This window comes from Falco biarmicus, chromosome 4, assembly GCF_023638135.1.
Source record: "Falco biarmicus isolate bFalBia1 chromosome 4, bFalBia1.pri, whole genome shotgun sequence".
Lineage (NCBI taxonomy): Eukaryota > Metazoa > Chordata > Aves > Falconiformes > Falconidae > Falco > Falco biarmicus.
This window is the reverse complement of record NC_079291.1, coordinates 67,372,283-67,393,211: the sequence shown is the minus strand read 5'-3', so window position 1 is coordinate 67,393,211 and position 20,929 is coordinate 67,372,283. Positions and strand designations below refer to the sequence as shown.

Genomic DNA, 20,929 nt, shown 5'->3' with positions numbered 1-20,929 from the left:
TTTATTGTACAATTGCGTTTGGAACAGAACTTGACACACGCGGTATGATTTGGCAATCTTTATATCCACAATACATCATAACCATGCACAAAAAACGAGTGATGGGCATATTTACAAAGTGAATTGCACTTAACACAGGAACCAGGAATAAAAGTAAATTAAAGGAACCTCTCCTCTGGGTTGCATAAAGGGCCGGTGCTATTTGTAGCCTAACAAAGCCTGATAGACAACACTACTGTGCATTATCTGACCAGTGTAAAATAAGAATTAACCGTGATTTATTGAAACAGTGCAGCCGTGGAGAGAGCAATTTCACGGAAACATTCCATTATTCACCATTTAAACTGTATCACCTATTAAGACTCTATTAAGAGCCTCCAAATCAAGAGAATCCAACCTCAGCCCTGACTCGCTGTATTTTGCTTGAAGGACAGTCAAGTCTTCACTTTTTGTTTTCTTATTTAAAATTCAGGCCCCTACCTTTAATACTGTCTTTCCTAGGTCTTTTTTAATGAAGGAAAAAGGCCTCCCTAAGTGACTGACTTCATTAGGATCCTTTTTCTTCTACAGAGTCCAGAATCTCCAAGCAAGTTCTTCTTTCACGTTTGGAAGGGAAACAATCACCAAGCAGAGGCAAAACTCAACCATAATCAGCCCACAAACAGATCCCATCCCCAACTTCTGGAACAGTACAGCACGCAGGAATCAAAGCATTGGGAAGCGAAAATACCTACTGTACATTTTTCCAAGCCGCTTTTGGTCAGTGCCCTACCCAAAAGGCACAGCCCAATCCTTGGCCATCCTGGCACGTCCAGCTGAAAGTGCTCCCTCCTGTTCACACAGGGATAACCCCCTCACCATCCTTCCCACACACTGTGGCGTCATTACAAGTGATCTAACAGAATCAGCACCCAAACGGGAGGATCTCTAGGATGCAGCAGCTTTTCTACTGCTTCTAACCTGCTGAAAGTGCTGAGAAGCAGCCCCAGGGGGAAGAAGGGACCATGGTGCCTTCTACTTCCACCAGATTCGCATGGTCTCTGTAGCACACACAAAAATCTTTTTAACAAAGTAGCAAGCAGTCACTCCTCAACTGGATTTTTACATTTATACAAGTATGGAGCTTTAAAACTTTCTGATAAAGCAAACTTTCTTGTCCTGTGCAGGCTACAAACTCTCCGTGGAGATCCCAGACTTTAACTCACCAAGTCTGTAAGCATCTGACTCAACACCAAGAAGTTAGATTGAGGCAGTCCACCCAGTGAATTTATTCTACCAGTTACCTGTTTGCACGCTCACTACCAAATCACTTTTATGCGTGAATTTTGCCCTTTACTATCCCCATAATTAATAGGGTAGTTAGCAGAAAAGACTCCTGTCTCATTCTACATTGGAGGACCCATTCTAAGCATCAGCAGGAGCCTTCAATGGAGGTTTATATTACTGACACTGGGTGGTAAGCACCCAGTGGTTTTTAGTGTTATTTTTCAATGAAAGTCATCCTCAACATCCAAGTAAAGCAAGTATAGCACATATTCCTTCTTTTACAGGCAGCTCCCCTGTCATCAGGAGTTTTACATAAGCCAAATTCTGCCCTTAAACCTCTTACGGCAGACGGAAGAGAGCTGGAACCTTTTCTATTTTCCTGGCTGTAACACCAAGAGACACACAAAGCCAGGGAAGTTGCAGTATGAAGCAGTCCAGCTGAGATCACATTTAACTGTTATTTTCACATCAGGAAAGCATGGTTAAGGAGTCTGGCCTATTGGAGAGCTGCTTTGAATGTCAGACAACTCTCCAACAGTTCAAGCTTCCTCTGGATTCCTCCATCCAGGTCTTCCCCTCTGCAATTTCAGTAGCCATCACCAGCAGTGGGCTGGGTTGTAGCTATAGTTTCTGAAGGAGCGCACAGTGCTTTCAGCAGGACAGCAGGGTACTTGAGATCAAAAGCATTTTCCTCTGTCTATGCACAGGCAGACGGTTTTACCAGGCAGAACTGGTCCACTGTTCTTTTCCTACCAGCACTAGTGGCCCTGTGCTTAGTCTAGGCACAAGAGCCTCAAAGCCTCAGGAGGGCCGTCTCTCTTAACTGCCTGGAGAGCAGCACAGCAATCTGGGAAAGGGTTAACACCTAGCTTAAAAAACTGTGTGCCCACAGCAGGTAAAACCACCGCTTCATTCATGGTGCTCACACAAGCTCTGTGTGTGCACACGTGCTTCCCACATCTCGGGTATACCAAAGAGTCCTGCTGCAAAAGGCAGCCAGCCTTTCCACGTCACACAACGGATCTCAAAAACAACCCAGACCCCTTGGCATGCACAGTATGGGGTCCAAGATCCACCTGCTCTGAGGAGGCTTTAGCCAATGCGCAATGAAGTTGTACAAGGGCTCTTCAGTACCCATACAATTTAACAGCACTTAAGCCCTAGAGATGAAACTTTTGTTGGGACTCTGAGGCAAAGTTTAGAGCCTTCCACAAAGTCAAAGACTAAAGAAAAATCTCTTTTAAGAGACAAGGAATTGACAAAACTGCTTCTCAGCTTCTTATACCAGGCCACATAGATTCTATAAACTTTGTGTTAAGAATAGAATTTGCCGAGTAAACACATTAACACATCAGCCTGAACTAGTAAGTCTTCTAACAGCATGGTTCTTCCTCATGTTATTCAACTAATTTCTTCATAGAAAGTTTTGTTTGAAAATCAAGGAGCCCAGCTCCACTAGTGTCCACCTGTTCTTGAATGAAGTATTTTCACCATCTCCGAATTCTCCATTCTCTCTGATGGCGTGCTCATGCTCATCTGCCAGCCCTCTAAATACTGACTGCTCATCACATTCTGGTCTAGGACCAGCAAAAAGTAGACATCTCTAGTTCCCTCTGGCTATACCTTCTCTCAACAGGATGCTATTAAAGTAAAGACCAAGTGGTGAAAGCGCTTCCCAAACCGGGACACCCTTAGGACAGAGCACTGATGACTAGAGGGATCTGTATCCTCATTCAATGGCATTAGGCTGCAAGCATGCACCCCTTCACCTTGAAAGTATCATCTAAACAAAGTTGAGAAGTGGAAGTGCTCAGCACCACGTGCACCCCTTGCTGTGAACTACAGCCCTCTAGGTGCATGCAGTACAAAATTATAGGCATAGGTCTGGAAATCTTACAAAGGAAAAGCCATCAGAGTTAACCGCCCTTAATTTTATTACATAACCAGACAGAACAGTTGAGACTGGAATGTCAGAGTTCCCCTTCAAGCACAATTCACAGTTTCATATTTGCTTTGTATCAGAAAAGAAAAATCAACTCACTAATATGCAGGTAGGATTCATCAAGTGAGGTACAGTCTCAGAATACAGAGCAAAAACTCACTGCAAATTGCTTCACTAGCCCTTCAGAGAGCAGCAGATGATCTCCAACTCTTCCTTTAGACAGTTTCACCCAGTATTTGCCTCATCATAACATTCAGCATATACCAGAGGGGATGCAAGTGCGTAAGAGCTAGTGAATGATGAAAAGCCATCATAGAAGATTTTCACAAGCTAGCAAGAGACTGACTACACGAAGTTGTGATAACATTCTTCCCATTCAACAAAACAAAGTATTATAGTAGTTAGCCCTGCTGATGACAAATCTGTTACATCAGGTGAAGTACAATCATTTGAGAATTACAGTCTGCAATTCAGTAAGACAGAGAAAGAGGAAAACAATAGGTTAGTAGTTATGTGAAATCTTAATATTATGCATTTTAGTAGAGGTCAAGAAGATTATGCACAAGGTCAATAGTGAAAAGATGATGAAGAGGAAGTTCAAGATGCTATGGTTCTGCAGAAGTTTTACAAAATGTATAAAGTATTGTGTTTGTCTACACAACCAAAACCCTTACAAGTGCAGGTATATACGTGACATGAAAATATTGCTTCACTCACTCAAACACGGGTAGGAGGGATCTAGAGAAAAAGCAGCATGCAAAAAAACCCTGGATCTATAGAAGACCCTGCTTTCAGACACTGATCTACAGTACAAAATAAGCCTACTTGTACAGGTTGCAAAAGGTTTCTGAAATCAATATGCTGGCACTTACTGTACAATAATGTTAACTGATTAACATAAGCCATGAATAAATATTAAGCCACTTAAAAAAGCCTGCACAAGCAGCACAGGCATTCATGGTGGCAGAGAAAGCAATGCAGACATACTTCATTGTTCCCAAATAAAACAAGAATAGAGAAAGATTTCCCAAGCAGGAAACAGTAAACTACACAGCCAGACTAACTGTATTAGGGGTAATTACATAATAAGTAATGTTATTTTCAACAGCTTGCTTATGTGTGTGCAGCCACTAAAAACCTCACTGTGAGACTTTATCAGGACAGAAAACAGAGCATTTGGTAGGATAGCTATTTTCTTTAATTTCTCCCCCATGTTGACAGAAACACCAGAAAAATATATCTGACTATGGGAGGGGAAAAACCTTGTCACCTAAATGTAGTTATTTCTTCAACTGTTATAGTCAAGTCACCATGGTTTCTCTCCCAGAAAAAAAAACCAAACCCAAAACCACTTGAGGAGAGTGTTTCATGGGATAATATCCAGCAGCAGATGTTCCAACACAAACATGTCTATCAGATCAGTGCCTACATTTCAAGCCCAAAAGTCACCACATTGAAGGGGGTTTCAGAGGCAGGGGAATGTTAGCCCTACAATTAAAGCTCTAAGATGAAAGGGAGGACTTGGGAACGGGGTAGAGGAGGGAAGAGGGAGTCACTGAATCACAGGAGATAAGAAGTGCACACAAGTTTCTAAACGAAGCACAGACGAAGTGAAGGGCACAAGAGTCATCTACAGGAGGTCACAGGTTCTGACAGCACTGGAGTTTGTTGGATTTCTGTCCATCGGTGGTTGGTGGGACGCTGATGTCGACTACATTGTTGCCAGGAGACTCATCGTGTGCAGACCTATCTGCAATCTGCTTCTGCGAAACAATGCGGTAGATTTCTGAAACGAGAACAAACTCGTTAGAGCCCAGAAAGACATTGCCTCCAACACAGCACGCACACACATCGGAGCAAGCTGTCAAAGAAGATGCTAGAACCCAAGAAGGAGAAGAGTTTAACTTGAGAGCTGTGAAAGGGAATCTAGTCTGACCAGCTATGGCATGTAACATCTGGCTGGCTTGCCAGCTCTGTAATGGACACGCCAGCTCTGTCTGGAAAAGACAAAATTCCTTACAAAAATTCCAAAACAGTGAGTGCTTCCTAACCCATTCTTTTTCAATGACTCCATGAGCATGGATATTATTAAAAGGCTTTTTAAATGAAAGGGGAGCAGGAAAACAGGGAATCATCTTATTTTTGATTTTTTTAAAGAAAATGGGCAACATCATCTTGAAACACCACTCAACAGGATGCTTGCAAAACGTCACCACACAGCGGCAGCGACTGTTACCTGTTTCACACTATCTTCTGGCAAGCTGCTGCTATCAAATGGCAGAAGTGCCTACTCCTCTCTGCAACAAATCAGTTTTCCCACCTATGACAGTAAAAAGCCACACAGTTCCATAAAGCCCTATATTGATCCGAAAATGCTTTTCCTGAGGGAATTAATGTATTTGACTCCAATTAATTTATGCCCAAAAGCACACAGATCCACAAAGCTGTAACCGCTGAAGAGAGACTGCCAGGTTAAAAGCTTTCAGAAACAAACCATTTCAACTGCATAGTTAGGAGAAATAATTTAAGTTGAAAGGTTTTTAAACTACTTATTTCACCGACTATAAGCCCTCGTTCCAACTTCCCTCCATTGTGAGGCAGGAAAAGGGCAAGTACCTCCCTGGAAGCCTGTGGTAAATATTATGGTCGCATTCACAGAGCCACAGCCTCAAAACAGCAACACCCAAAGTCTTTAGTAAGGATTAAAAATCATGGGAGGCTATGTGAGTTTTGTTTACGTATTTATCTGTTTTCAAAAAGAAGCTGCACGTATTTACATTGTTTAAAATAGAAACCTTTTACCCAAGACTGATCTCATTGCCCCTGGCTACCTTCAGCTCTTTTTGCTAAAAGGGTAGAGCGGCACAGAGATTGTCACATCTTCTTCTGTGCTCAGTGGTGTATTTTAATACTAGCTGTTCAGAGTCACTGCCAAGGCCTCTTTTCTTTGGGGCAGCATCTCTTTGGTTCGGTCCCTCGTGCCCCCCTGCCCGTCTTTAGTGATCCCTCAAACTGGTGGCCAGCAAGGAAACTCCTGTCCTGCTGCTCCCACCCTCTTCCCTCCTCCAGGTCCCCCGTGATGGCTCCCAACTCACTGCTCTACACAGCATGTTTTCCCAGGTTTCTTCTCCTCCCTTAGAAGGATGATTCTCCCCCAGGTAATCACTTTAGGAATAAGCTTTTCAGGACTACTCAGTCTTACTAGCCATGTCCCCACTGTACCTGAACTGGAGAATCTCAACATTCTTGGGAGCCCAGGATGCTCCTAAGAGATAGCATTTTGAGTTGTTTGCCCAGCCCTGACCTCAGCTCGAGTTCTGGCCTACCAAGTGTTATCTGCTAGAGCAGACGGCATCGGGGCGCCCTCCTAGAGCAACCTTAGGCCATGTTCCCTACCCAGGGTCAGTCTCAGGACAACATGGCAAGGGAAGACAGGATGGATAGTGACTGCTGAACTAGCGCTCAGAGCACTAAAGCTGTGGATACTATCTCAAAGCGCCAGGCAAGTTGTCTCAGATCCAGCCAAGTGTCACAGACAAACAGTGAATCTGCTAGAAGGCAAGAAGACAGTCCCAGCTCAGGCACCAGGTGCTCTTCTCTGCAGCTTTATCTCGACAGCAACGTTCTCCACTTGCTTCACCAGTAGCTCTACCACCACAAACCTTGCTGGGCAGAAAATACAACCCATTTCTAGGCTGCCAGGCTCTTTACTTAGAGGAGCAGCCCGACTATCCTCTTTCTCCTACCTGCCGTTCCTTGGTCATCTTCCTCTGACTACAGAGTTGGCCAGCACCAGATTTAGTGATCCCAACACTTCTTATTGCTTCCCTGCACACCTCTGCAAAAGAAACCTATAAGAGCCTGCCTTACAGAATTCACCCTACTAAAATTCAGCTTTTTTCCTACTAATAAACCCTTATTTCATACATCAAGACACAGTAATACAAAGCCAATTCTTTGGTCAACATCCAATTATTAACACACACCAGACACTTCCTGATCATCAAGTAGAACCAGAACAAAGGCTCATTCTCATTTAACCGAAATCAGTATCTGGCCACAATAAAGCTCAGAAAATGCTCATCTTGAGATGTTGTGGAACATGCAAATCAGGCGTAACTTTACAAAACAGCGTACAGGAGACAGTTTATCAGTATAGAATTCAGCTACAGTAAGCAACAGTCAGGAATTGGATCTTTCCAACTCTTCATGCTCACGGTACAGATCTTAAAGTGCTTTTTGAGAGACAGAACAAACATCCTGACAAATTATATGGCATTTTCCCCTCTTTAGGGCAAAATTCAGATCTCATGCAGTAATCCAATACCCAATGTTTGATAGCCCTCTTTGTATTTAGATATGATTTTTAAGGGTTCTTTGTCAGTTACTTCATTTTTGGAGTGGAAAACTGCTCTGAAACATCAGCTTCCCTGTGGCCTCAAGGAGTATTTTGAGATATGACTATCACAGAACATGGAGTGGAAGGCAGGGTCTCTGAAAGCAGAGATGCTCAGGTTTATCAGGGTTTGTTAGCTCCAGTTCAGCAGTCCTGCAGGCCCATGCTGGTTTCCTTGCAACACCCATGGGTCTAAGAGCCCCATGCTTCCCAGGGCCCTGCTTCCGAAGATTAACTCAGGCACAGAGCTACCCAAATGCGGAGTCACCTCAGCCTGGTGCAAGAATAATACATCCTCTGGAACACAAAATGCTAAAGCATACGGTGCTGACACACTCACACAAACTAAAGTCTAACTAAAATTAGAGTAAGATTAGGCCAGACTCCAAGTTCGGTAACAATTACCTACCCCAACTGAAGTAACAACACAGAGATGAGCAGTACTTATTTTAGAGCATCTCTCTTGCTCTGTGTGCTTCCCACTTCTACTGCTGGTGTACCTACACCAATAAAGCTTTACTGGTGAATCCTAGGCCTCATGTGCAGTAGGGTGCTCCCTTACTCCAGGGCCAAGAAAATATATGCAGGCAACTGCTCGACCTTAAGGAACGGAAATTCTAAGCCCCAGTCTGAAAGAGGAAGAAAGCAAGTAGTAGAGTACTACTACCTGGAATCTCTCAGATACTATGTGCAGTGGACCTACTGCACAAGCCACGTAGCAGTCCCACACATACAGCAAGTCTGAAGCTGCAACCAGACACTGTGCACTGAGTAGCCACACCTACAGCAGTTACACACGCCGAGGAACATTCTTGGGCAGTGGAAATCATAAGACTTGGCCTCACTTTGGCCCGTGACCACTATCATGTTCTTAGACAATTCCTGGGACTCTTCAGGAACATTCCCAGAAGGCAACCTACATGCAGCTATGCTGTTGCTGCACAGTCAACTACAACCTGTACCATCAGCTGAGAACAAAAATACTACGTACCAGTCTGCTTTGGTGCAAGAGAACAACCTGGAGCATTTAACTTCCTTCCTAGCATGGCTGTGGCTTCACCGCCTAGATTTTACACAGGCACAGAACAACCAGCACCTTTACAACAGTGCTATTGCAATAGTTTGATTTTTATGGACCATCAAGAGACTAGAAACCTCCAGATTCTTGGGCAGAAAAGTGGATGGGAGGCAGAACACACAGGTAAGGTTAGAAGGCTGGCAAACTAAACATCATTTCCAACACGTTCTAGATAACTGCAAAACGTGCCCACAATGATGATGCACTACCCCAGGAGGTCCTCTGAATCCATAACAAACCATACCTGTAAGGATGTTCTTGAAGGCTTCTTCTACGTTTGTTGAATCCAGGGCAGAAGTTTCAATAAAAGATAAGTTATTTTTTTCTGGAATAAATAACAAGTGGTTCAGTTAAAAGCTTTAATAGCACTTTATTATTATTTTTTTTACTTTTGAGGGTTTCACCTTATTTTTAGGCCAAATCAGCCAGGGAACGATCTCTTTTAATTATTTTTTTTCCTGTTACACTAGGAACAACTTGGTGCACCATTTATTTAGCCTCTAGCGCTTTGGCAGCGTCACCACTGACCGCTGCCTTTCCATAGTGTGAGAACATTTTCCTCTCCACAGCCCTTGCTCAGTCAAGCAACACAATATTAGTCTCATTTGGCTCCAGATCACACCTAGAAGTACCTTGAGCAAGAGCACAGGCAAAGGCATGTTGGCCGCAACAGGAGTCACAATTCTCCTCTGCAACCCCCAAAACATACACAGACCTACACTTTCCTAACCAGACCCTACCTCCAAATTACAATAAAGCTCCTAGTAATACAGTCTGTTTTCTTCTTTCCTCTTACAGTGCAAGAGGGTTTTTTATTACAAAAAAAAAAAAAAAAAAGAGGACTGTGAGGAACACCCAAACATCACGCCTAGAATAGTATCATACCACCTGCCCAGATACAGGCAAATTTCAGTCACAGAGCTTAAACAGCAACACCTGTACCATCACTAGCTATGTAAAACAGCCTTAGTAGGAAGTCAAGGGCAGAAAAAAAAAAAAGATGCTGAACAAAGTGACCAAAGTAATACACTCTACAGGGTGCCTACTAACTTGTTTTGCTCCTCTTACATAGACTTCACTTCTCATTCACCTGAAAGTTTAAAGTGGTTTTACTAACCACAGGGTACTTGCTTACTAGCAAACTTCAGAAAACAAGTTTAAGCAAGCCCTAGTAATATTCCCAGAAGGATTTTAAAGGCTATACATTTAAATTCCACCTCCAAGCTTGACGGCCACACAAAAGCAAGCTGAGTGTCCCTAGGCCTGTAAGGACAAGAGTATCTGACCAGTGCTCTGCAAGATAAGGAAGAGGGACAACTCATGCAGTGGCAGCAGCTCACATAGCCCACTTGATTTCTCCCCGCAACTGATAATCTCCGAGACTGATGATTTTATGAAACTTAAATGAAATGAGAAGTTAATGAAACATTAAATGAAACATTTAAATGAAACTAGAAGACACTACTATATACATCAGTGCTCTGGAGCAGAAACTACACCATGTAAGAGAAGGTTCAGTATTCATCTGCAGCGTCCACATTGATACATGCTCAGTAGAACTAGGCCTCTAATTTTCTCTTCTAAACGTTGCTTACTGTTTCTAGCCTGGCTAGAGGAAATGTTTAATCTTCAGCTATCAGCCAACTCAAGAACAGCGTTTCAAAAACATGTACCACCACTAGATTAAAAAAAAAAAAAAAAAGAAAAAACAAAACCAAAACCCACACATGCTATCTAGTAAGCCAAGATATTTTAGTTTTTAAAAAAACTTAAATGCTTTTTTTAGGATCAAAAATAAAACGTGAGGGGAAGGCTCAGTCCTGGACAACAACAGCGTGACTACAGCTTGCACCAACATCATCAAGTTCAGAAAGCACCAAGCCAGAACACACTGTCTACAAACCTGCAAAAGCCCGAGCCTCATCCGTGGGCACAGCTCTCAGATGGCGCAGGTCACTCTTGTTACCCACCAGCATGATGACAATATTGTTGTCTGCGTGATCTCTAAGCTCCTTTAGCCAGCGCTCCACATTCTCATAGGTGAGATGTTTGGCAATGTCATAGACAAGAAGAGCCCCAACAGCACCGCGGTAATATCTGAAATCACAAGGCACATTCCTTTACAGAGAGCTCTCCAAGTTACACCAACAAACCTGGAATCCAACTTGTTTCTAATGGTTACTACTAAAAAGTTAAAAACATTCCCCCAGGTCGGGAAAAGTTGTGCTGATGCAAATACTGTTGTTGTTGGGGCGGGGGGGGTGGGAGTTTAAGCCTAAACCCCAGTTCCAAATGCTGGGTTTTTTTAATGGCATTCCTAAAAAATTCCAATGTATGTAAGAAAATGCTGAAGAGACTGCGGAAGCCATGACATTCTTCGTCTGCTAAAACGGCGTGCAAGAAAACTCACAATGCACTTCAGAAGGTTTCTGTGAAGTTACAACTTACCTTTCTACTAGGGAACCAGTTTTTAGTAAAATGTCGGTATTCATTGCTGATCTTTCAAATACCTCCTGTCCCTCTTAAAAATTAAAGAGGGGGAACTCTGGGCTATATTGACATCCACAAGCACATAATATGAGAACGGAGTGTGCTCCCTCGGGGCAGGTTCAGGCTCATTTCCACTCAAGCCAAGGGCTGAGGCCAGCATAAGCCGTTGCCCATCAGCAGCCCCGGAACGTCCATCTCTCCCACACAATCCCACCGTTTCCCCTCTGCTCCACCAGCACCTGTCTGACATGTTGTTGAACCAATCTGGGGCACCAAGTCAGCAGAAAACATTCACTTTTTACTGCTGGTTAGTGTTCTGCTGGCTTAGCAAGCTGAACTGGCCCAGCAACGCGTCAAGCAAGAGCCGGTGCCAGCACGAAGGAGAGGCAGGATCACAGGGCTGCAGATCCCCGATTCTCATCGGCCAAGTCTGTTGCTAAACCAGGCTCAGCCAGCAGTTTTTCTGCTGCGTGTTTACAGCAGTAAGAACAATTTAAGGGTCATCAAGAAAAAAAAAGTTTCTGGAAAACACACTAAAAATTATAAGAAACAAGCAATTTGAAATTGGCACTTACCTCCGCTTCTACACTACTTTGCTTTTACATTTCTTCCCTATAGATAATCCCTTTGGGCTCCACGCTCCTCTTTTTTTCTCCCATCTATTCTGCAATACTCTATTTCACCTCAAGGAAAAAGTTCCCCTTACCTTGAGTTTAATACAAATGGCTCAATCTGTGCATGATTCAGAAACAAGCTGGTACCTTTCAAAACAGATATACATCTGTAACATTAAAATATTTCAACTTGCCTATCAGAATATGCCCTGGATAACTAGGCCTACAACAAGGCTTCCTTTTTTTTTTTTTTTTTTCCTCTAAGAAGTACTTTTGCCTACTACCTGCACAGAAACAGATACACCCAGAGGTTACATCTTAAAACAGTCTGGATTAACAAGGTGCCATGCACCACTGTTCTAAATACAGGTGTACCTAATGCTGCAGCCTCAGCATTATCAGAGTTGCCTTCCTACTCCCTGGTTATTCAGCATGCACTCCTGGACCTAATTTTCAGGGCTGTGACTAATTCAAAGTCATTGAGATTTCAAGGGAGTTTGTGGCTGCAGACTGTCCTAAAAATACCCTCAGTCTCGAGACCGAGGGGGCAACGAAGACCAGAAGCCACAGGTGTTGCAGTAAGTTACCATGCAGAGACTAACACCTGATGCCAAACAGTACCAATGACATTCATTCCGTGTGATGAAGACAGCATATGCAGGGCAGGGAAAACCACAAATCACAAGACTCAGAATTTCCCCAAGTTTTTTATTTAAACTGTCATTTTTTTTCTATAATAACATCATTAGAATCTAGAAGTTACTTTCATTATATTAAGCAAGGAACACAGAAGTATTTGCTATCTTAAGACTTGGATCTACACTGAAGCCTGTTGCAATGATTTTGTCCTGTGTCCCAGATATGCTTTGTTAATGCTCTACCCATAAATTTATCTGCACCATCTCTGCTCAAATTCTGCTGTTAGCCTGAGCAAAGACATAGTACTCACGCTGAGGTAATGGCACGGTATCGTTCCTGTCCTGCAGTATCCCAGATCTGCGCTTTTATCGTCTTCCCATCCACCTGAATGCTCCTGGTGGCAAATTCCACCCCAATGGTGCTCTTACTCTCCAGATTGAACTCATTTCTTGTGAAACGTGACAGAAGGTTACTCTTCCCAACTCCAGAGTCTCCAATCAACACAACTGAAACAAAAGACATTATTTTCAAAATTAATCCAGCATTGACACATGTGCTACCTGGCTGCTACGCTGCCTTGCAGGCAGGACCCAGAGGAGTTGCACAGTCAGATAAACATTGGAGAAAGTTATGCTGACACCACCTCGGACTTTACTTGCTTCCCCAGCCCCAAAACAGCCCCAAGCCTTTTTGTTGCTAGCAGCTGCTCAGTTCCTCAGAGATGGAAATGAGAAATTGCTACAGGGACTGTCAACAGCTAAACCTTGCTGCTACAGCCAGTAATTAGAGGTAAATAGATGTCCCTTGCATGCTGGACCTTTCGCAGGGGAAGGCTGCAACCCACATTTTAAGAAAAAACAGTCAAGAACACAGCAACAGGCTGTCTGCCTGACAAAAGCCTGTGTCCAGTATAAGCTTACTCTGTTCTTATTTTAAAAGCAACAACCACGTAAGCATACAATTATTTGCAGTCCCTGCTGGGGTCACACAGGGTGTTTTATTTCAATACTTCATAAACACGTTCACCACAGAAAGGGGGAAATAGAGGAAAATAGCATCAATAGTTTGACGCTACAGACAAGACACAAAGCAAAGAAGAACTTCACCCAGCAAAACAACTTCTAGTAGACTGCAGGAGAAGTAAAAGGAGCTAAAAATCTCTGCCTCCACACGAGGTGTTGCCATGATAACCGAAAAACGTTAGTGCAGAAAGATCTTTAGCACACAAAGCCCAGCTTTACCGGAAGGAGCTGTGAAAATAAAAGGCACATCTGATAGCAGGAGTTTCCCCCTAGTTCGGGGCTGAAGCTCCCCGCGGATCCCAAGACACACACCTCTGCCATTCCCCTCCGCCGGCTGCTGCTTCACCCCGGCCGCGCCAGACCAGGCTCTCCACCACACCTTCTCATCCACAACTCCAAAGACAAAGACTTGTCATAGGAGGTTCTTGACTACGCAGCTAACACAACTAGGCATGTTTTCGTCAATCCCTGTATCACTGACCAGGGCAAGAGATAACTAAAGGGAAACAAGGCTGAAAGCAATCAAGTCATCCTCCCTTCTCAGCAAAGATTGTGTCACATATGACTTTGGTATTCAAGCTAACAGTATCTTGAGCAGAAAGAATAAAGGTAGTCACAGTGAGGCTTCTTCAACCTTGGGAATATTTCCTCCTTCACTTCAAAGTACAGATTTCTTGATCTTCCTCATTCATACAATCTGCTTTTCCTATCAAAAAGCAGACACAGGCAGAAAACATTCCTGATCCCTCCACAACAAATTACGGAAGGCTCTTCCCATTACACACGTCCAGAATGAGCTTGCCAGCATTCTCCCAGGGCCAAGGATTGTACTCGCCTTTTAGTGTTATTACAGCTTTTTTTCTGCTCAGGTCATTGTTTCAGGATACAGCTCTGGCAGCGCGCTCGGGCAGCTCGCATACCTCCCCACCCCTGCTAGCACATTCCCAAACTTCTGCTGTAGCCCTGCAACGGCTCCTGAGCTGCACAGGGAGATTGCTGAAACGCTCTGGGCTCTCCCCCCCAACCCCCTCCCAGCATCTCATCCGGCTGACAGCACAGATAGACGGACAATTGTGCTAGCACAGCTGAACAGTCAAAATACAACAGAGGCAGGAACAAGCAGCCAGTGGATTGTGGCAAGGCGCCACAACTCCCCACCCGGGATAGCTTAAATCAGCTCCTCACACTGCTCTGCCTTCGCTGGCAAACAGCCTAAACCATTTTTTTAGGGCATGAGAACAGATCTATAAAGAAGATTTTATTATGAGTTCTAACTCTAGGATTTTGTTAGCTTTATTTTCCAGACAAACAGTTTTTCATCACTAATTCCACGGGGCGTTCCAGGAACAGAACGAAGGTCACCCATCTTGCACAGCGATCTGCTGGCTTGGAGCAGGCTGTACCCGACAAGCAAAACCCTCACCATGACCAGAAGGAGGTAAAAACATCCACCACACAAGCCAGTCCAGCTTGGAAAACCCCTGAAGCTTCCAACTGCTTCCGAAGGGAGTTACCGTCTCGTGAATCTGCAGCTCGAGAAAGCACAGCCACCTCTCCAGGTTCCAGCCACCTCCTCTCTGGCATTTTAAAATTATCAGCTTTGTGCATTAACCATGCAAATGGCTCTCAAGTCATTAACTCCATCTGCTGCAGGGAGAAAATTCCAGGGTTCCTGTGTTACTTTTAGGGGGTTACTTGCCTCTGCTGCAACCTGGCAGCAAAGCACCAGGCTCCTCTCTACCAGGCTGCTCCACATTCCAGCAGAGCTTCTAGGAGAGCATTTTTGAGAAGTTACTGGACACAGAGGTAACAAAGGAAGGCAACCAGATCCCAGCTCAGTAAATAATGTTCTCTCCACCTTACAGTCTCCAAGTACTTCTCAATCTTGAGCATTACACGAGCGTTTTCACTTTCACGGGAAAAATGCCAAGACTGGAGGCCCCCATGCAGAGAGAATCCACAAACTTTTGTTGTCTATTCGAACTGACCAAGAAGATACCTTCAAGATTCTGGACTAAGCAATTAGATCTTGGGAAAGTTCCTAAATTTGGGAACAGACTACCAGACAGCATTGCATGTTCAAATGCAGCAGTCTCAACAGAGTAGAAAAGAAAGTTTCAAATCAGATCTAAGAGCCTGAATACTCCCTAAACATCTCACCAGAACTGATAAACTCACACTCCCTAAACAGTCTTCAGGGCCACAGTGGTTAATAGAAAGATGCACTGGTTTTAACTGGGAAGTGACCTGAACCAACAACCAGCACCCGATGGCTGTAAGCATAGAATCCAGCCACACTTTGTGCCCTGTTTACATCCCGAATCGTGGCACTGCTCCTTCAAGTCTTTCCCGATTTTCCCTCTCCTCCACCACACTGTGCCAGCCTGTGGGTCACCGTTCACCACGTCACCCATTTATCAACGGGAAAGCATTCAGATCTGCCACCATCGTCACCGTGCTTCCCATGTCCCGCGAGGCCACACAACGCATGCACCCCCCCGGCCGCCCCAGCGGAGCGCGATCCCACCACCCAGACCTCCAGACCCTGGTACAACACAAGCAAAAGACAGAATTAAAAATCCAGGGCAATATGTTGTCGGTAATAAAAAAAGTTTCAAAAAAGATCAAGTTTGCGACAGAATTTTAAATACACTGGTTTATTAATCTGGCAAATATATTCTTTTGAACAATCAAGAAGATTAAGGCGCTCTCTAGCAGAGACCACATAAGCAGAGTTCATTATAAATACTAAGTACATAAGGTTGCCAGATATTGATGACTAATATGCTGTGCATTTGTTTTTAATAAGCACAGCCTTTGTTAGGCTTAAGCTCTAATCAGAGCAGTCTAAATTCCCACAAAGGTAAAAGAAAGCTCTTTTTTTTTCCTACGGGTGGTTTTTCCTTCCTTTTTCATGAGCCAGCATACATGTGCACAACCCCAAATTTAGCTTTTAAAATAAACACTGATAATAGCTAATCTTGAGAGAAAAATGAATGTGCAGGTCGTATTTTAATAGGTACAAGGCTTCCAATACTTGAATGACTATTAAAAGGACAGGAATTAAATTCCAGATCCAACCCATTCAAAAATCCTCATGAATGTTCCTGCTTTTTAACCACCCCAGCTACAAAACTAATTGGGGACAGAGCCCTGAACCACTGGCTTTGCTTGGGTTACATCACCAAAATGCATCTACAAGATCCTCACAGCCTCATTATTCTGCTCAGCTCTGCACACAGAATTCAGCTTGTTCTCCCAAAGGTTGGCTCAGTCATTTTGTTAACAAACAACATTTTGTTGCGATCAATAAAATAAGCAGTTCTGACTGTCGTGATGCACACAAAAGAAATGGCAAACGGGAATAAAGAGGCACTATTTTGGCAGAGCAGCTTTGACTATAACCACACTCGCATCCCCAGAGTGCCACCAAACCTTAAATTAGTTTTCGCCCACTGTGTGCTAGACCAGATAAACCAATAACGCTCCTGCAGCCCTATGGAAATGGCCGGGGCTGAAGCAGAAGCGCATGGACAGTGTGAAGGAGGGAACACCAGGAACAGCGAGCCAGCTACGCACAAAACTCTTGCTACAAACACCTTGGCCATTTTCAGCCCCAAACAACTGTTTTCTAGGCAGCGTTTCACATGAAAGAGACTAACGAGAAATGGGGCTTTAAAACTTTTCATAAAGGTGATTAATATAATCTATGCTAAACAACAGAAGTTCCTATACAAGCAGCTCCAGATCTACTATATATAAAAGTAAAACCCATGACTTTAAAGCAACGCTGCATTCAACTGGAGTCATCCTAAATAATTACAGTGCAAGGATGCAAGTCTCCTAAACAAGTGCAATTGTAAATGCTAAAATCAGAGTTCAACCAAATTTCCTTTGGAAACTGGTGGCAAGGGAAATGGTCAAACCTCAAATTTATTAAAAATAATCTCTTCCAGACTGCAACCCTCCTCCACCATTGTTTCTACCCCGACCCCTACACATGCCTGATAGAAGAGAGTTCAAAAGCAGTCTGTGTAGCTAAGAAGGGGCTAAACCAGAAGTCAGTCAAACCCCTGGATATTATTTTTTTAATTAAGTCAATCCCTCTTGATATTTAATTCCATTATTGAAAGGGGGCAGATGGGAAAGGAAGGGGAAGTTGGTCCTACAGCAGAGACCTCATCCCACTTGGTCCCATCAATATTCACCATTTCTTGCCCAGTCCCCAAAAGCCTAGAAAGAGGAAAGGCAAAAATGACTAGACAGGGAAAGGGAGTTGTGGGTGGGTTTATTTCAAAAAAACACCATCCACACAACTACCCTTACCCAAAAGATGCAGAAAAAAGGCCAATTCTCGCCCCTGTTTTTCACTAAGTGCCACAAAGTATGCCAAGTCACTTTGCAGCACCAACACAACAGCAGGGCTCCTGACCAAATACCTTTAGATTAAGTTTCACTCCAGATAAAATTAAAAATGTGTTTCACAGTGGCGTAAGTATTTTGAAAGATGAACGCAGTTTTGCCTACCTCATTGACTATTCACAGAAAGAAAAAAAGAAAGAAAATTTTTGGGCTTTCAAGTTCCTGGCTATTAAGTCACTTGGGAAAACTGACAGTGGAATGACTTCAGAAGCAAACTAGCTTCAAGCCAGACAGTTTGCATACTTTCAGAGGGCAGTCTGCTTTACAGGTAGAGAAGAAATCAAGGGTTTTTTCTACCCACTACCTCAAAGACTGTAAAACAAATACACCAAACAGGCAAATACATCCATAAAATATTTCCAACAGAGTAATTGGTCTTTCTTTTCATCAACAAGGAAGCGTGGAACCGCTGCTGCACTTGTTGGCGTTCCTGTATGTGCACCGTTCCCCGACATCAAACTCCCGGGGAATTTTCCTGGGGACGAGCACCGACCCACACCCCCCAGACCCCCTGAGCACCACAGGCACAGCCTGAACCTCGCCTCGCGGCGAGCTCTTCGAAGGGACCTGAGGGTTCCAAGCCCTGGAGGAGACCAGACATGAGCCAGGCTGGGAAACACGAAGGGTTTCACACCCATCCGCATATTCCATGGGCCTCAAAGGCAGGGCTGTGGGACGCACCAGCAAAAGGGTCAAGGCGAGCATCGTCGCGTGGGCAGGCCAGGGACCCGCCGCAGCCTTTACACAGGCAGGACAGCAATGGCAATAAAAACAGCCCCAGCCAGCGCACCAAGAGCGGCCCCAGGCCCACCGGGGCGGCCCCCTCCCCTCGCACAGCAGCCCTGACAGCCTGACTTGTCACAGGTGCGGTGACAGAATGATTCAAACAACCCCAGGCAGGGCCACAGGAACACCGTCCAGCCTCCCGGCTTCAGTTATGAGGGTCAGTTCGCAGCCGACCGCGCTCCCCCTTGAAGCTGAAGTTTTTTCTGCTCCCGCTCGGCGCCAGGGGCGACCCACACCGCCAGCCCCGCCGCCAGCTGCGACCCCCGGCCCAAGCCCCGGGCCTCTCCCCCAGCCCAGCCCTCGCCCCGAGGCGGATCGCCGCCGCTCCCCCGACGCGGCGGCCCAGGGAAGGCCCCGCCGCAGCCCAGCAGCGAGACCGGTGCCAGGCCCAGCCGGGCCCCACCGCGCACAAAGGCCGCGGCAGCCGCCCCCGGCCCGGGGCAACGAGCCTGGCGGGCCGGGCCGGACCGGGCCCGGCGCCGCCGCGGGCCCGCCGAGGGGCCGGGGCGGCCGGCGGCAGTACCTTTGAAGAGGTAGTCGTACTCGTCGTCGCGGGTGCCCATGGCGATGGCGGCGCCGACCCTCTGGCTGCCAGGCACCGACCGCGGCCCAGCCGGGGGGGGGCGGCTCCCGCCGCCGCCTATCAGCGGCAGCCAGAGCCCGCAGGAGGCGGGCGGCGCGCCAAATCCATCAACGACGCCCAATAGACGACTGGCGCGACTCTGACTGACGGGCGACGCTGTCCAGTCGAAAGAGGGCAGCTGGGGAGAGGCGGGGCTTCAGTGCCTAAGCTGGGACCCTGCGAGACGAGGCGGGGCCGGGGCGCGGGAGGGGCGGGATCTAGGGCGGGAGGGGCGGGGCGCAGAGCCGAGCACCGCCCGGCCGCGGGGCGCAGGGGTGGGGGCTCTCCGGGTGTGGGAGGTGTTCGCGGGGGTGGGGGGGGAGTGGGCTGCCGGGGGGGAGGGAGTCCCGAGGTGGGGAGGGGCCGCAGGGGTGGGCCCGGGAAAGGGAGAGGCTCCCGGCGGTGGAGGGGGGTCCTCGGGGGCGGGCCGCGTGGGGGGGCCCGGGTCTGGGAGGTGTCCCCGGGAGTGATGGGGGTTCCCGAGGATGGGGGGGTCCCCAGAGGCGGGAGGGGGACCCGGGTGTGGACCCGGGGTCAGAGGGAAGCCGGGCCGGGCCGGGCCGGTCGTCAGCGCAGCATCCTGGGCCGCGGGCAGGGGCAGCCCCGGCTCCGCACCGCGCCCCGGGCCGCGGCCGGCGGGAGAAGCTGCTCCGGCGGGACCGCTCCGCGCGGGGGCGCGGCTGCTGCTCCGCGATCGTTCCCTTCCGCCGGCGCGGCCTGGGGCGGGCTCCCGGCGGAACCGGAGGTGGCAGCCGGGGGCCGCTTTGCCAGGCGGGGGGCGCGGCGGCTGCGCTGGCCCGAGCAGGGCGGCCTGGACTCCCCCGCGGGGCTTCCCAGAGCGGCTGGGGGCGCGCAGGGCCGACCCCCCCGCCTCGGTGACCCCCGCCCGGCGCTCGCCCTGCGCAGCTGGTTTAACGCGTTTGATTTGTGGTTGCGCCAATCCTTCACGGGGAGGATGCAGCTGCCGCCGCCGCCTCCTCCTCATCATCATCATTCTCCCCGTGACGTGCCGGGAATCGCCAGGGAGCAACAGAGCGACGAGGACCCCGGGGGGGCCGTGGCCCCAGGGCAGGATGCGGCCCCGGCGGTGCCCAGCCCCAGCAGGAGGCTGACACGGTTCCTGGAGGACAGCAACTACCAGGAGAGCGCGGTCTGAGCGGGGCACGGAGCCCCATGGGGAGACCCCCCCAGTGTCACCGCAGCACGACCCGGGCTGCTGGGACTTCTGGCCACTCTGGACCCCCAGAGCTGCACAGGGGGGTCTGGCCGCATCCTGCCCCCCGGCATGGGACTGCCAGCCAGGTGCTGGGCAGGGTCAGTGCACCGGGGGGGCTGGGCCCAGCTCCCCCTCGGCGGGGTGGTACCCTCTGGGGGGCTCAGGGTCTTCCTCCCCCTGGATGGTCCCTGGGCAGGGTGGGCAGTGGGCTGGGTGGGGGTCCCTGCCCGCCACCCTCCCTGGAGCTCGTTCCTCTCCGCCTTCTCCCCCTCTGCGGTGCCCCAGTGTGGGGCAGGGGTCTCATCCCCTCAGCTGGATGCCCCCATGGGGCCTGTGCTGCACAGGGACCCCCGAGCAGGGCTGGGCTGGGCCCCCTGGGTGGGTGGCATGAAGATTTCAGGGTGCCCCTCTCCTCCCCAGCCCCCAACCCCCCTCT

The 20,929-nt window shown here is 47.4% G+C and overlaps 1 protein-coding gene across 1 annotated transcript; it reads right to left on the bottom strand.

Annotated features, from left to right (window-relative positions):
* Positions 1 to 43: 43 nt before the first annotated feature.
* On the bottom strand, positions 44 to 19,323 carry RAB11B (RAB11B, member RAS oncogene family). Its single transcript, XM_056337467.1, has 5 exons — positions 19,179 to 19,323; positions 12,736 to 12,931; positions 10,586 to 10,779; positions 8,927 to 9,007; positions 44 to 4,994 (listed from the first exon to the last, which is right to left on the bottom strand). The coding sequence occupies exons 1-5, from the start codon at positions 19,216 to 19,218 to the stop codon at positions 4,849 to 4,851; spliced, it is 657 nt and encodes a 218-aa protein (XP_056193442.1). The 5' UTR covers positions 19,219 to 19,323; the 3' UTR covers positions 44 to 4,848.
* Between the last annotated feature and the right edge of the window lie 1,606 nt (positions 19,324 to 20,929).

What these genes read in the sequence shown, in the direction of transcription:
- RAB11B (XM_056337467.1), bottom strand. Translation starts at nt 19,218, where the DNA reads ATGGGCACCCGCGACGACGAGTACGACTACCTCTTCAAAG. An exon ending in GTACGACTACCTCTTCAAAG is followed by an intron (nt 12,932 to 19,178) that starts GTACTGCCGCCG and finishes CTTTTGTTTCAG; the next exon opens with TTGTGTTGATTGGAGACTCT. An exon ending in CTTCAAGAACATCCTTACAG is followed by an intron (nt 4,995 to 8,926) that starts GTATGGTTTGTT and finishes TTCTCGTTTCAG; the next exon opens with AAATCTACCGCATTGTTTCG.